Genomic DNA, 13,609 nt, shown 5'->3' on the forward strand with positions numbered 1-13,609 from the left:
AGTGAGGCGGGACTGGCGTCCTTCCCACCAGTCGATGTCGCCTTCTCGGCCCTAGTGATAAACTAAAGACCTAACTAAAGACCCTGCATGTCCTAACAGACAGTGCAGGACCACGGAGGTTCATTTAAAGAAGGGCTATTCAGCGGCTACAGAGGCAGTCAGATTGTCCAACGTGGCCAGCCTCCTTTCAGTCTACCAGGCGTCGCTGGTGAAAGATCTTCCAGAGCACCTTTAGGCGTCTCTGAGGGCGGAATTGGTGTTGGTCGCTCAATTCCTTGTCAACGCACGGGCCCAGGGCAGGAGTATTACGTCCCTGGTAGTTGCCAGAAAGCAGCTCTGGCTCTCACAGGCGAGAGTTCAAGAGCCTGACAAGGCCCCATTATTAGGCACACTTTTGGCCCAGCGGTGAAGGAGATGCTAGAGCGCTCTACTAAAGCCTGGGAGGCATCTCAGCAGATGGAGAAGATGTGGCCGCATAAGCTCTTCCAGCCTAAGCGACAACAGGAGCATCAGTGGCGTAGAATACCACCACAGCACCTACCGCGGCCGAGGGGTGCTAAGACACCTCCTTCAGCTGCAGCAGCGTGCGGTCAGCCTCCATTTACAGGACCGCAGCGCGGAGGGTGGCGCCCTAAGAGAGGTGGCAGACCACGTCCCAGTTGTTCTCGCCAGTCTCCTCATGAACGAGCGCAGCCAAAACAGCCCTGAAATCTTCAGGCAGCTGTTAACCTACCCCTACACTGTCCCGCAGCTCCAGTTCTGGCAACAATGCACCAACGACATCTGGGTGCTCAAGACTATATCCACTGGGTACATCCTTCAGTTCCGGTTAAAGCCTCCCCCCTTCAGGGGGGTGGTCATAACTGCAGTGAAGGACTCGATTTAGTCCTCAGCTCTGAATGTGGAAATACAGGCATTGCTCAGGAAGCGTGCCATTCAACAAGTAGACCCTGCTCTGTTCGACCAGGGGTTCTATTCCAAATACTTCCTAGTGCCCAAGAAGGACGGCGGGTTCCATCCTTTTTTGGATCTGCGAGTACTGAACAAATACCTGCGGGTGTTTTCATTCAAGATGCTTATGCACAGGCATGTCATCCAGTCTGTCCGACATGGCAACTGGTTCACCACTGTGGACCTGACAGATGCGTACTTTCACGTCCCCATCTGCCCAGGTCACAGGAAGTATCTGCACTTCGCATTTCAGAGCAGGGTGTACGAGTTTTGTGTCCTCCCATTCGGCCTGTCACTAGCTCCTCAAACCTTTTCGATGTGTATGGAGACAATTCTAGCTCCCTTGCGGGCTCAAGGTGTCCGACTGCTGGACTATTTGGATGACTGGCTCGTCTGAGCGCAGTCGAAGGAGCAGCTGGCACAGCACACAGTGATGTTTACAGACCATCTTCAGCGACTAGATCTGAAGATCAATTCAGAAAAGAGCCACCTCGTGCCAAGCCAACAGACCGAGTTTTTGGGTCTGCATCTGGACTCAGTGTCATAAGAACATAAGAACATAAGAACATAAGAAAGTTTACAAACGAGAGGAGGCCATTCGGCCCATCTTGCTCGTTTGGTTGTTAGTAGCTTATTGATCCCAAAATCTCATCAAGCAGCTTCTTGAAGGATCCCAGGGTGTCAGCTTCAACAACATTACTGGGGAGTTGATTCCAGACCCTCACAATTCTCTGTGTAAAAAAGTGTCTCCTATTTTCTGTTCTGAATGCCCCTTTTTCTAAACTCCATTTGTGACCCCTGGTCCTTGTTTCTTTTTTCAGGCTGAAAAAGTCCCTTGGGTCGACACTGTCAATACCTTTTAGAATTTTGAATGCTTGAATTAGGTCGCCACGTAGTCTTCTTTGTTCAAGACTGAACAGATTCAATTCTTTTAGCCTGTCTGCATATGACATGCCTTTTAAGCCCGGAATAATTCTGGTCGCTCTTCTTTGCACTCTTTCTAGAGCAGCAATATCTTTTTTATAGCGAGGTGACCAGAACTGCACACAATATTCAAGATGAGGTCTTACTAATGCATTGTACAGTTTTAACATTACTTCCCTTGATTTAAATTCAACACTTTTCACAATGTATCCGAGCATCTTGTTAGCCTTTTTTATAGCTTCCCCACATTGCCTAGATGAAGACATTTCTGAGTCAACAAAAACTCCTAGGTCTTTTTCATAGATTCCTTCTCCAATTTCAATATCTCCCATATGATATTTATAATGTACATTTTTATTTCCTGCGTGCAGTACCTTACACTTTTCTCTATTAAATGTCATTTGCCATGTGTCTGCCCAGTTCTGAATCTTGTCTAGATCATTTTGAATGACCTTTGCTGCTGCAACAGTGTTTGCCACTCCTCCTACTTTTGTGTCGTCTGCAAATTTAACAAGTTTGCTTACTATACCAGAATCTAAATCATTAATGTAGATTAGGAATAGCAGAGGACCTAATACTGATCCCTGTGGTACACCGCTGGTTACCACACTCCATTCTGAGGTTTTTCCTCTAATCAGTACTTTCTGTTTTCTACATGTTAACCACTCCCTAATCCATGTACATGTGTTTCCTTGAATCCCAACTGCGTTCAGTTTGAGAATTAATCTTTTGTGCGGGACTTTGTCAAAAGCTTTCTGGAAATCTAAATAAACCATGTCATATGCTTTGCAATTATCCATTATCGATGTTGCATCCTCAAAAAAATCAAGCAAGTTAGTTAGGCACGATCTCCCTTTCCTAAAACCATGTTGACTGTCTCCCAGTACCCTGTTACCATATAGGTAATTTTCCATTTTGGATCTTATTATAGTTTCCATAAGTTTGCATATAATAGAAGTCAGGCTTACTGGTCTGTAGTTACCTGGTTCAGTTTTGTTTCCCTTTTTGTGGATCGGTATTACGTTTGCAATTTTCCAGTCTGTCGGTACCACCCCTGTGTCAAGAGACTGCTGCATGATCTTGGTTAGCGGTTTGTAAATTACTTCTTTCATTTCTTTGAGTACTACTGGGAGGATCTCATCCGGCCCAGGGGATTTGTTTATTTTAAGAGCTCCTAGTCCCTTTAACACTTCTGCCTCAGTTATGCTAAAGTTATTTAAAACTGGATAGGAACTGGATGACATGTGGGGCATGTTGTCAGTATCTTCCTTTGTAAAAACTTGTGAAAAGTAATCATTTAACATATTTGCTATTTTTTTTTCTTCATCTACGATTTTGCCATTTGTATCTCTTAAACATTTAATCTCCTCTTTGAATGTTCTCTTGCTGTTGTAATATTGGAAAAACATTTTGGAATTGGTTTTAGCTCCCTTAGCAATGTTCATTTCTATTTCTCTCTTGGCCTTTCTAACTTCCTTTTTGACTTGCGTTTGCAGTTCCGTGTACTCTTTCTGCGTACTTTCTTTTTGGTCCTTTTTTAATGCTCTGTAAAGTGCCTTTTTTCGCTGAATATTTTTTTTAATTGATCTATTAAACCATTTTGGCAATTTAGTTTTACATTTAGATTTGTCTACTTTAGGGATATAATTGTTTTGCGCCTCTAGTACTACATTTTTGAAGAACAACCATCCTTCTTCTGTGGGTGTTTTCTCTATTTTACTCCAATCTACTTCTGTTAGTCTCTGTTTCATGCCTTCATAGTTTGCTTTTCTAAAATTGTAAACCTTAGCTTTAGTCTTTACTTTTGGGGATTTAAAAAACACTTCAAATGAGACCATGTTGTGGTCTGAGTTTGCCAGTGGTTCTCTGACCTCTGTTTTAGTTATTCTATCTTCGTTATTTGAAAAGACTAAATCAAGGCATGCCTCCCCTCTAGGGGGTGCCTTCACAAATTGTGTTAGGAAGCAGTCATTTGTCATTTCCACCATTTCTATTTCATCCTTCGCGCTACCCACCGGGTTTTCCCATTTTATTTGGGGGAAGTTGAAATCCCCCATTAGTATGGCTTCTCCTTTGCTACACACATTTCTAATGTCATTGTATAACAGATTATTGTGCTCACCGTCTGAATCTGGCGGTCTATAGCATGCTCCTATTATTATGCCTTTTGAATTTTTGTCTGTTATTCTGACCCATATTGATTCGGTTTTATTTTCTTTGTCCAGGTTTAACACCTGGGCTTCAAGACTGTTTCTTATGTATAGCGCTACCCCTCCTCCTCTTTTGTCCTGCCTGTCTTTCCTATACAGTGTATACCCACAAATATTATATTCGTCCCCATCACTCTCAGATAACCACGTTTCTGTAACACCTATCACATCATAGTTACCTGTTAGTGCAGTAGCTTCAAGTTCTAGAATTTTGCGTGGAATTTTCCATGGAAGCGACCCTGTCGAACAAAGAGTTGTCTTCCTGGAGCGGTGTCTCTCCCTATTCAGGTTGAGAGAAACAGTCAGCATGGAGTTGTGCCAGTGCATGCTGGGGTTGATGGCTGCCACCTCGCAAGCCCTTCCCTTGGGCTTATTACACCAGAGACCTCTAGAGGCCTGGTTCAATGCCTTCGCGTTGCATCCGCGGAGAGACAAACATCACAGGTTGACAGTATCCCGAACCTGCTTGAAGGCACTATGCTGGTGGAAAGTTCCACCGAACGTTCGCCAAGACATGCACTTGGGTCCCATCTTCTGAAGGGAGGTTGTCACCACCGACGCTTCCAACCAAGGTTGGGGAGCAGTCTGGAACGGCTCAGGGATCCACGGAGTGTGGTCAGGACCCTGGAGGTCAGCCCACATCAACACTCTGGAGCTCAGAGCAGTGGACCTTGCTCTTCGGCACTTCTTGCCAGTGCTTCTAGGCAAGCACGTGTTGGTGCAGTCAGAAAACTCCATGGTTGTGGTGTATATCAACCGCCAGGGCTGCGTACAGTTCCCTCGCCTTCACCAGATGATAGCGCGGCTGTTGCTATGGGCACAGCCGCGTTTGACCTCTCTGTGCGCGGTCCACCTACCGGGCAGAGTCAATTATGCAGCGGATCTCCTATCCAGAGGAGACCTTCTTGCAGGGGAATGGCGTCTCCACCCCCAGGTGGTAGAACACGTCTGGGTATGGTTCGGCATAGCGCAAGTAGATCTCTTCGCTTCACGAGAGACCACGCACTGCCCCCTATGGTTTTCTGTGAGGGACCTCGACAGCCCCCTAGGAGTCAATGCACTGGCTCACGAATGGCCGCCAGGGCTCCTATATGCATTTCCACTGATTCCGATGCTCCCTGCCTTCTTGGAGAAGGTCAGGGTAGAGCAAGCGACAGTGATCCTGGTCGCTCCTCGGTGGCCTCGGAGGATATGGTTTCCGAGCTTGGTGCAGTTGCTGCATGATCAACCGCGGGAGCTTTCCCTGCGAGCAGACCTATTATCCCAGGCCGAAGGACGGCTTTGGCACCCGAACCCCAAGCTCATGCAGCTATGAGCTTGGCCCCTGAGCGGGAGTGCCTGTCAGCCGTAGGGCTCTCGATGGTGGTAATTTCGACCATTCAGAGTGCTAGAGCGCCCTTTACTAGGTCACAGTATATGTATAAGTGGCAGTTGTTTCAAGACTGGTGTCTGGCGGGGGGCCATGACCCAATATCTTGTCCTATGGCAGTAATATTACAGTTTCTACAGAAACTGTTAGATGAAGGGAAATCTCCCTCTACACTTAGTGTATTTAGCCACCATATCAGCTTGCCATGTACGCATTGATGGGTTATCACCAGGTTTCCAATTTCTAGCATCGCAGTTCCTTAAGGGCGCAAGACGTTTGCGACCTCCAAAAACGACCAGTTTACTGTCACGGAGCCTTGATGTGGTGCTAGAAGCCCTTACCAAGGCACCATTCGAGCCTCTCCACACTGTGGATATGAAGCTCATGTCTATTAAAACCACATTTCTGCTGTCAGTGGTATCAGCCAAACGCGTCAGCGAGTTACATGCACTGTCAGTGCATCCCTCATGTACTCGCTTGCGCCCAAATCCAGCCTTTTTACCAAAGGTCATATCCCTGTTTCACATGAACCAGCCAGTCGAGCTGATCGCGTTCCATCTTCCTCCTTTTTCTTCCCCAGAGGAAGAACGGTTACACATGCTCTGCCCCGTGCAGGCATTGAGGTGTTATATTGACCATACAACGACTGTGAGGCAAACAGAACAATTGTTCATATGCCATGGTTCTAAGACCTTGGGTCAGCCGTTGTCTAAACAACGCCTTTCCCATTGGATAGTGGATGCTATTAAATTAGCTTATGAATCTGCAGGCCTTCCACCATCAGGGCAGTTGAAGGCGCATTCCACTAGGGGTATGGCGACATCCTGGGTCCTCTTTAAGGGAGTGCCGGTGTCTGACATTTATGCGGCAGCCAGTTGGGCTACACTCCATACTTTTACGTACTGGATTCCTCTGCTCCACTATTTGGAGCATTTGTACTACACTCTATGGCACCTCATGATGCCAATATAGTGTTTACTACTCCACCTTAGGACAGGTGTCATTGCTAGCATAGACGCTGAGGCGCAGCTCCGCATATGCCTAGATGTATTGCCTACACAGTTAAATTATGACGTAAGTCTGTCCTACTGCCGAGAATCCTCCCTCGTGACTGCTTGGGTACACTGTTCCCATACCTTGATGGTTATTTTCGAATTGAAAGGCAACAATAGGTTGCGGATGCAACCCCGGTTCCCTGAAAGAGAAAATAACCATCAAGCCACGAGGTCGCTCCGGAAGCCTTCACGGCCTGAAGAGCAAAAGAGGAAGAGAGCCTCCCCGTGCTGCGTATAGTAAGCTCCCAGAGGTGCGGGCTTACACGTCAGTGCGCGTGGAGGCCTATCGGCAGCTTTGCTATAAAGCTCAGCCAATCCCTACTGCCTGACGGCAATATCCCATACCTTGATGGTTATTTTCTCTTTCAGGGATCCGGGGTTGCATTCGCAACCTATCGTTTTCTAGAACTAAGCAACCAATAAGCCAAAAGGAAAACGCTGAAATCAATAAATCATAAAGAATGTAATTATGAAGATGAACATTTAGAGTGGCGGCTACATTATGACAGTTGGGGAAAAAAAGTAACGACTAGCCTTGTTTGGCGTCAGTTTCCCAGATTTGCAGAAAACGGCAGCTTTATTTGTTGTGAATTCAACATTTCGTTTACATCATATCCAGTCTCACAATAAGATGTCACAATGGATACCCAGATACGCAATCAAATTGTCTAACTTTTTGATTTGGGATCCGATGTGTTCAGGTCAAAAATGCCCCTCAGAATCATTCCAGGACTCGCTGGTATCACTCAGCAAGATTGGCGCAGACTTGGGAGAGGCGACACCAGCGACAACACTCTGAGTAGGATTGTTATTATTTTGTATTATGAATATCGTTTTAATAGTGTTTATTATTAGGATTAGGGATATGGATTCCGAATAGTTTCCTGTTTGAATACACAGGGTGCAACCTTTTTGTGTATTCGGTTACCCGAAATCTGGTCCCTTAACGCTACCAAGAGTAAAAGGCAAATGCGTGTGCACAAGCAGACAGCATAACAGTGTAAGCCGGTAAAGTTTAGCCGGGTTTACAAAGTGAACAAACAATGTCCAAGACGAGATTTCTTTGCTCTGTACCCTATTTCCTTAGGCACAAGTTTTCTTTTGGTTAGTGAATTAAAATACACAGAACTCAATGAGTTAGCAGCAAAGTCACAGAGCGTATCTCTTATTAATGCAAAAGTAGCATAATATTGTGCAAACCACCAAATAATAATTTTTGCTGTAGTGTATTCAGAATAAAATAACACCTATCATATAGCAACCTAAATACTCTACATCTGTTTAATTCTAACAAATAATATGTATACCATAATCTTAGTGTAAATATTGTAACCTGGCCAAAACAGAAAATACATTCCAGCATTACAATAGTTTAACATTATTAATTACAACTAGCCATCAAGTGCTGACATCAGATGAATCGAAGTCAAGCTACTTTGTTTATTCAATAACCTGTAAATAATTCAAAACAAGGATCCCTGGTTGTACTTTTAATGGTCAGTGCAAATGTTGCCGTTACTCCATCCATTCACAGAAAGTCAACAGTAGATGTTTTACATTGAACTGCAGTCCAGAGTTAAAAAAAATAACTCCTTTCCAACTCCAAGTATCTTGCCTTTTCTTACCTTTCTAATTTCAATGTTACCCAAGTTTGGATTACTGTACTTCTTATAGCACTTGCTATATACATGTTAAATGGCTGAAGTAACATATTGAAAGGCTTCGTTTAGCCACTTTCTTTTGAGACGTGGGCTCTCTTTGGTTTCCACACACAGTTAGAAACATACTGAAAATAAAAACCATCATGAAAAAATATATAAATATATTGGGCCAGATAAAATTGCATCCAGGCCAGTAAAAACACTAGCTCAGTGGCCCGAGGGGCCAGTAGTTAAAAATCTAAACGTAGAGCCCTGGTCATACCTTAATTTTAAAAGATTAGTCTGTGGATAGCCAGAGGCTCTCTTGGCATCCATTTCTGGGTTTATTTGTAGCCAATAGAAGATTGGCTTTTCCTACAGCTAGCCAATCAGACGTGATAGGGGTGGGATGTAAAAACTTTTTTAAATGTTTGTGTGTAGGTGCTAGACTTCCACAATTCAGTTTTCAGGAACTTGCGTGGCTCTCTAGAAATATACCCGAGTGTCCTTCCAGCAACAGAACGAACACAGGAAAAATAAATACATAAAAACTACTTGTCCAATAGGCATAACACAAATTCTTTCAAGTTTTTAAAGAAGTTGACAAAGTTAACACTAACCAATACTGTAAACTCAGGACACAGTAAAGGGAGAGCTAACGCAACACAGACCAGGATACAACACCGGGAGAGTTAACTCAACACAGACCGGGACACAGTGCAGGGAAAGGTAGGACAGGTGGTAGGAGACACTTTACACAGAGAGTGGTAAGGATATGGAATGGGTTACCAAGCCTTGTTGTTGATTATTGGGATCCTTTAAGACCCAAAAAAGTTAAGCTTCTAGTAACCGGACGAGCATTGATGGGCCAAATGCCTCCTCTTGCTGGTACGTTTTCTTATGTTCTTACTTTAAAGAATTGCTGGTGGCTGATTAATCTCAAAATGTGTCAGTGATTCACTATCAAGCATTCAGCGTGACGGCTGTGTGACATACAGAACAACGACTCCTGTATTGTAAACCAAATGCTGCAAACCCTTAGAAGTGATTGCAGCCTCAAACATTACCTTAACACGGCTGATGTTCACTCCGCTCATGCTTCCACTTCTGTCAATGAGAAAGATAAACTCTCCTGGCACCTTCTTGAGATCTGGAGGAAGATCCTTTAAATCAGGACAGAAGTTTAACATGACGACTGGGTTGTGGATGATGTCCTTGTGTAGACGTTTCCTGATGATTTCTGTCTGTAAATGACAAATAAGGAGAGCTTGTTAAAACCTGAAAAAGACACAAGGTAGTTATTCAATTGGTCAAAACCACAGTGAATCAGAATACTGCTATACTTTTACATTAGCCTGTGACTTGACATTTAAAGACAGAAATACACTTACCTAAGGTTACACAGACCCTGATTAGCACTTGTCTTCACTATCATCTTGGACTAGCTAATGTCATCTCAGGTAAGATAGGTCTAAGATTAATGTTTATCAGGGTCTATGAAACCACCCCTTAAAGATGAAAATAAATCTCACCCATATATATTGCCATTATTTTGTAGGTCAGATTTCCCCTATGAAAAATGTCAAGGCTCTGGGAGCTCTTTTTAAAAAAAAAAAAGAAGACAAACTTTGAGATAGTTAGATCTGGACAACTATATAAAGAATGTGAAAATGAAACGCTCTGAATTGTTTTTCCTACAAGAACTCCCAGAGGCAACTCAAGAGGACGTGCAACATGGAAACAAATACAGTTTACCACTAAAAAACAAGTTTGTGCATTTTTCATATAGGACAATGTGATATCTACAAATTGATGGTATTATATATTAGAAAAGATGTACTGGAATGTTTGTTTTAGTTATGTGTTCCTATACAGCTGAGATTAATGCTATTCCAGATCTGTGAAACCAGTCTTAAGGGACACACGAGACTCACACACACAGTGAGAGGGTTCCTTTAAGAAATTTAAAGCAGGAATTCTGAAAGCTGGGGTTGCAGAAAGGTTCAAGGGGCTCGTGAAACAGCCCTCAGTCTTTCTTTTATTTTATCAGTTTCTGTGAATATTATCTGTCTAATGATGCAATGAAAATATCATTTGCGTTGACATGGCCACTTATCGCTCGCAACTTGAAACATGTCATTTCCGGAAACCATTCTCTCAAATGATTGTCGATCAACCTGGCATTGGTATTTATTAGGGCTAAGTGTTCAACTAATTGACTTTTGATCGCCATGGCTTTTAATTTGCAAGCCTCATTAATTGACTTATGTCCCCGGTGCCCTATTTCGAGTCTCAGGAGTCAGGTAACTAGCTACCAAGTAACACATGCTTTCCTTACACGTTGCTAGACTAAACTGTTTTTGTTTTGTGATGAGAAAGGTCACAATCTATTTTGAATGAATACACATCACAGGTTTATCATGCCTACATTTAATGATATGCACATGCATGTTTTCTGTTGTATTTTAAGGCTTTTGTGAAGAGTCACTGTTTTGCTCCCTGGTTCTGAATAACAGAGTTCTGATTGATTATTGTTGATTATTTGATATTAATTATGAAATTGGTTGCTGTGGTAGCGCAGCGGGATGATCAAGGCTGGCTAGTGGCAGGAGCAGCAGTTCAGTGCTTCTCACACACTCTTATTAGCAAGAGAATAAAGAAACAAAAGGGTTAAACAAATCAATCAAAACTAAATACAAAATTAAGAGGCACCCAAGCCCAGGCTACCTGCTGCTCCCAGCCCTTCACTAAACTATCTGAGCTCTAGAACAAAGGCTGGCTTCTGTTATACCTGCTGCTTCCAGCCCTTCACTAAACTATCTGAGCTCTAGAACAAAGGCTGGCTTCTGTTATACCTGCTGCTCCCAGCCCTTCACTAAACTATCTGAGCTCTAGAACAAAGGCTGGCTTCTGTTATACCTGCTGCTCCCAGCCCTTCTCTAAACTATCTGAGCTCTAGAACAAAGGTTGGCTTCTGTTATACCTGCTGCTCCTAGCCCTTCTCTAAACTGTCTGAGCTCTAGAGCAAAGGTCTGAACAAAGGCTGACTTCTGTTATACCTGCTGCTCCCAGCCCTTCACTAAACTATCTGAGCCCTAGAACAAAGGCTGGCTTCTGTTATACCTGCTGCTCCCAGCCCTTCTCTAAACCACCTGAGCTCTAGAACAAAGGCTGGCTTCTGTTATACCTGCTGCTCCTAGCCCTTCTCTAAACTGTCTGCGCTCTAGAGCAAAGGTTGACTTCTGTTATACCTGCTGCTTCCAGCCCTTCACTAAACTATCTGAGCTCTAGAACAAAGGCTGGCTTCTGTTATACCTGCTGCTCCCAGCCCTTCACTAAACTATCTGAGCTCTAGAACAAAGGCTGGCTTCTGTTATACCTGCTGCTCCCAGCCCTTCACTAAACTATCTGAGCTCTAGAACAAAGGCTGGCTTCTGTTATACCTGCTGCTCCCAGCCCTTCTCTAAACTATCTGAGCTCTAGAACAAAGGCTGGCTTCTGTTATACCTGCTGCTCCCAGCCCTTCTCTAAACTGTCTGAGCTCTAGAGCAAAGGCTGGCTTCTGTTATACCTGCTGCTCCCAGCCCTTCACTAAACTATCTGAGCTCTAGAACAAAGGCTGGCTTCTGTTATACCTGCTGCTCCCAGCCCTTCACTAAACTATCTGAGCTCTAGAACAAAGGCTGGCTTCTGTTATACCTGCTGCTCCCAGCCCTTCACTAAACTATCTGAGCTCTAGAACAAAGGCTGGCTTCTGTTATACCTGCTGCTCCCAGCCCTTCTCTAAACTATCTGAGCTCTAGAACAAAGGCTGGCTTCTGTTATACCTGCTTCTCCCAGCCCTTCACTAAACTATCTGAGCTCTAGAACAAAGGCTGGCTTCTGTTATACCTGCTGCTCCCAGCCCTTCACTAAACTATCTGAGCTCTAGAACAAAGGCTGGCTTCTGTTATACCTGCTGCTCCCAGCCCTTCTCTAAACTATCTGAGCTCTAGAACAAAGGCTGGCTTCTGTTATACCTGCTGCTCCCAGCCCTTCTCTAAACCACCTGAGCTCTAGAACAAAGGCTGGCTTCTGTTATACCTGCTGCTCCTAGCCCTTCTCTAAACTGTCTGCGCTCTAGAACAAAGGCTGGCTTCTGTTATACCTGCTGCTCCCAGCCCTTCTCTAAACCACCTGAGCTCTAGAACAAAGGCTGGCTTCTGTTATACCTGCTGCTCCTAGCCCTTCTCTAAACTGTCTGCGCTCTAGAACAAAGGCTGGCTTCTGTTATACCTGCTGCTCCCAGCCCTTCTCTAAACCACCTGAGCTCTAGAACAAAGGCTGGCTTCTGTTATACCTGCTGCTCCTAGCCCTTCTCTAAACTGTCTGCGCTCTAGAGCAAAGGTTGACTTCTGTTATACCTGCTGCTCCCAGCCCTTCACTAAACTATCTGAGCTCTAGAACAAAGGCTGGCTTCTGTTATACCTGCTGCTTCCAGCCCTTCACTAAACTATCTGAGCTCTAGAACAAAGGCTGGCTTCTGTTATACCTGCTGCTCCCAGCCCTTCTCTAAACTGTCTGCGCTCTAGAGCAAAGGTTGACTTCTGTTATACCTGCTGCTCCCAGCCCTTCTCTAAACTATCTGAGCTCTAGAACAAAGGTTGGCTTCTGTTATACCTGCTGCTCCCAGCCCTTCTCTAAACTGTCTGAGCTCTAGAGCAAAGGCTGGCTTCTGTTATACCTGCTGCTCCCAGCCCTTCACTAAACTATCTGAGCTCTAGAACAAAGGTTGGCTTCTGTTATACCTGCTGCTCCCAGCCCTTCTCTAAACCACCTGAGCTCTAGAACAAAGGCTGGCTTCTGTTATACCTGCTGCTCCTAGCCCTTCTCTAAACTATCTGAGCTCTAGAACAAAGGTTGGCTTCTGTTATACCTGCTGCTCCCAGCCCTTCACTAAACTATCTGAGCTCTAGAACAAAGGCTGGCTTCTGTTATACCTGCTGCTCCCAGCCCTTCACTAAACTATCTGAGCTCTAGAACAAAGGCTGGCTTCTGTTATACCTGCTGCTCCCAGCCCTTCACTAAACTATCTGAGCTCTAGAACAAAGGCTGGCTTCTGTTATACCTGCTTCTCCCAGCCCTTCACTAAACTATCTGAGCTCTAGAACAAAGGCTGGCTTCTGTTATACCTGCTGCTCCCAGCCCTTCTCTAAACCATCTGAGCTCTAGAACAAAGGCTGGCTTCTGTTATACCTGCTGCTCCTAGCCCTTCTCTAAACTGTCTGAGCTCTAGAGCAAAGGTTGGCTTCTGTTATACCTGCTGCTCCCAGCCCTTCACTAAACTATCTGAGCTCTAGAACAAAGGCTGGCTTCTGTTATACCTGCTGCTCCCAGCCCTTCTCTAAACTATCTGAGTCTAGAACAAAGGCTGGCTTCTGTTATACCTGCTGCTCCCAGCCCTTCACTAAACTATCTGAG

General features: G+C 44.6%; 1 protein-coding gene across 1 annotated transcript in view; it reads right to left on the reverse strand.

Annotated features, from left to right (window-relative positions):
• LOC121328898 (von Willebrand factor A domain-containing protein 5B1-like) overlaps positions 1 to 13,609 on the reverse strand; it is a 119,866-nt gene that overhangs the window by 55,038 nt on the left and 51,219 nt on the right. Inside the window, exon 9 of the mRNA XM_041274038.1 lies at positions 9,217 to 9,393. Within this exon, the coding sequence (XP_041129972.1) occupies positions 9,217 to 9,393 (177 nt within the window). The remainder of the gene's footprint in view (positions 1 to 9,216; positions 9,394 to 13,609) is intronic.

This window comes from Polyodon spathula, chromosome 16 (genome assembly GCF_017654505.1).
Source record: "Polyodon spathula isolate WHYD16114869_AA chromosome 16, ASM1765450v1, whole genome shotgun sequence".
Classification (NCBI taxonomy): Eukaryota; Metazoa; Chordata; class Actinopteri; order Acipenseriformes; family Polyodontidae; genus Polyodon; species Polyodon spathula.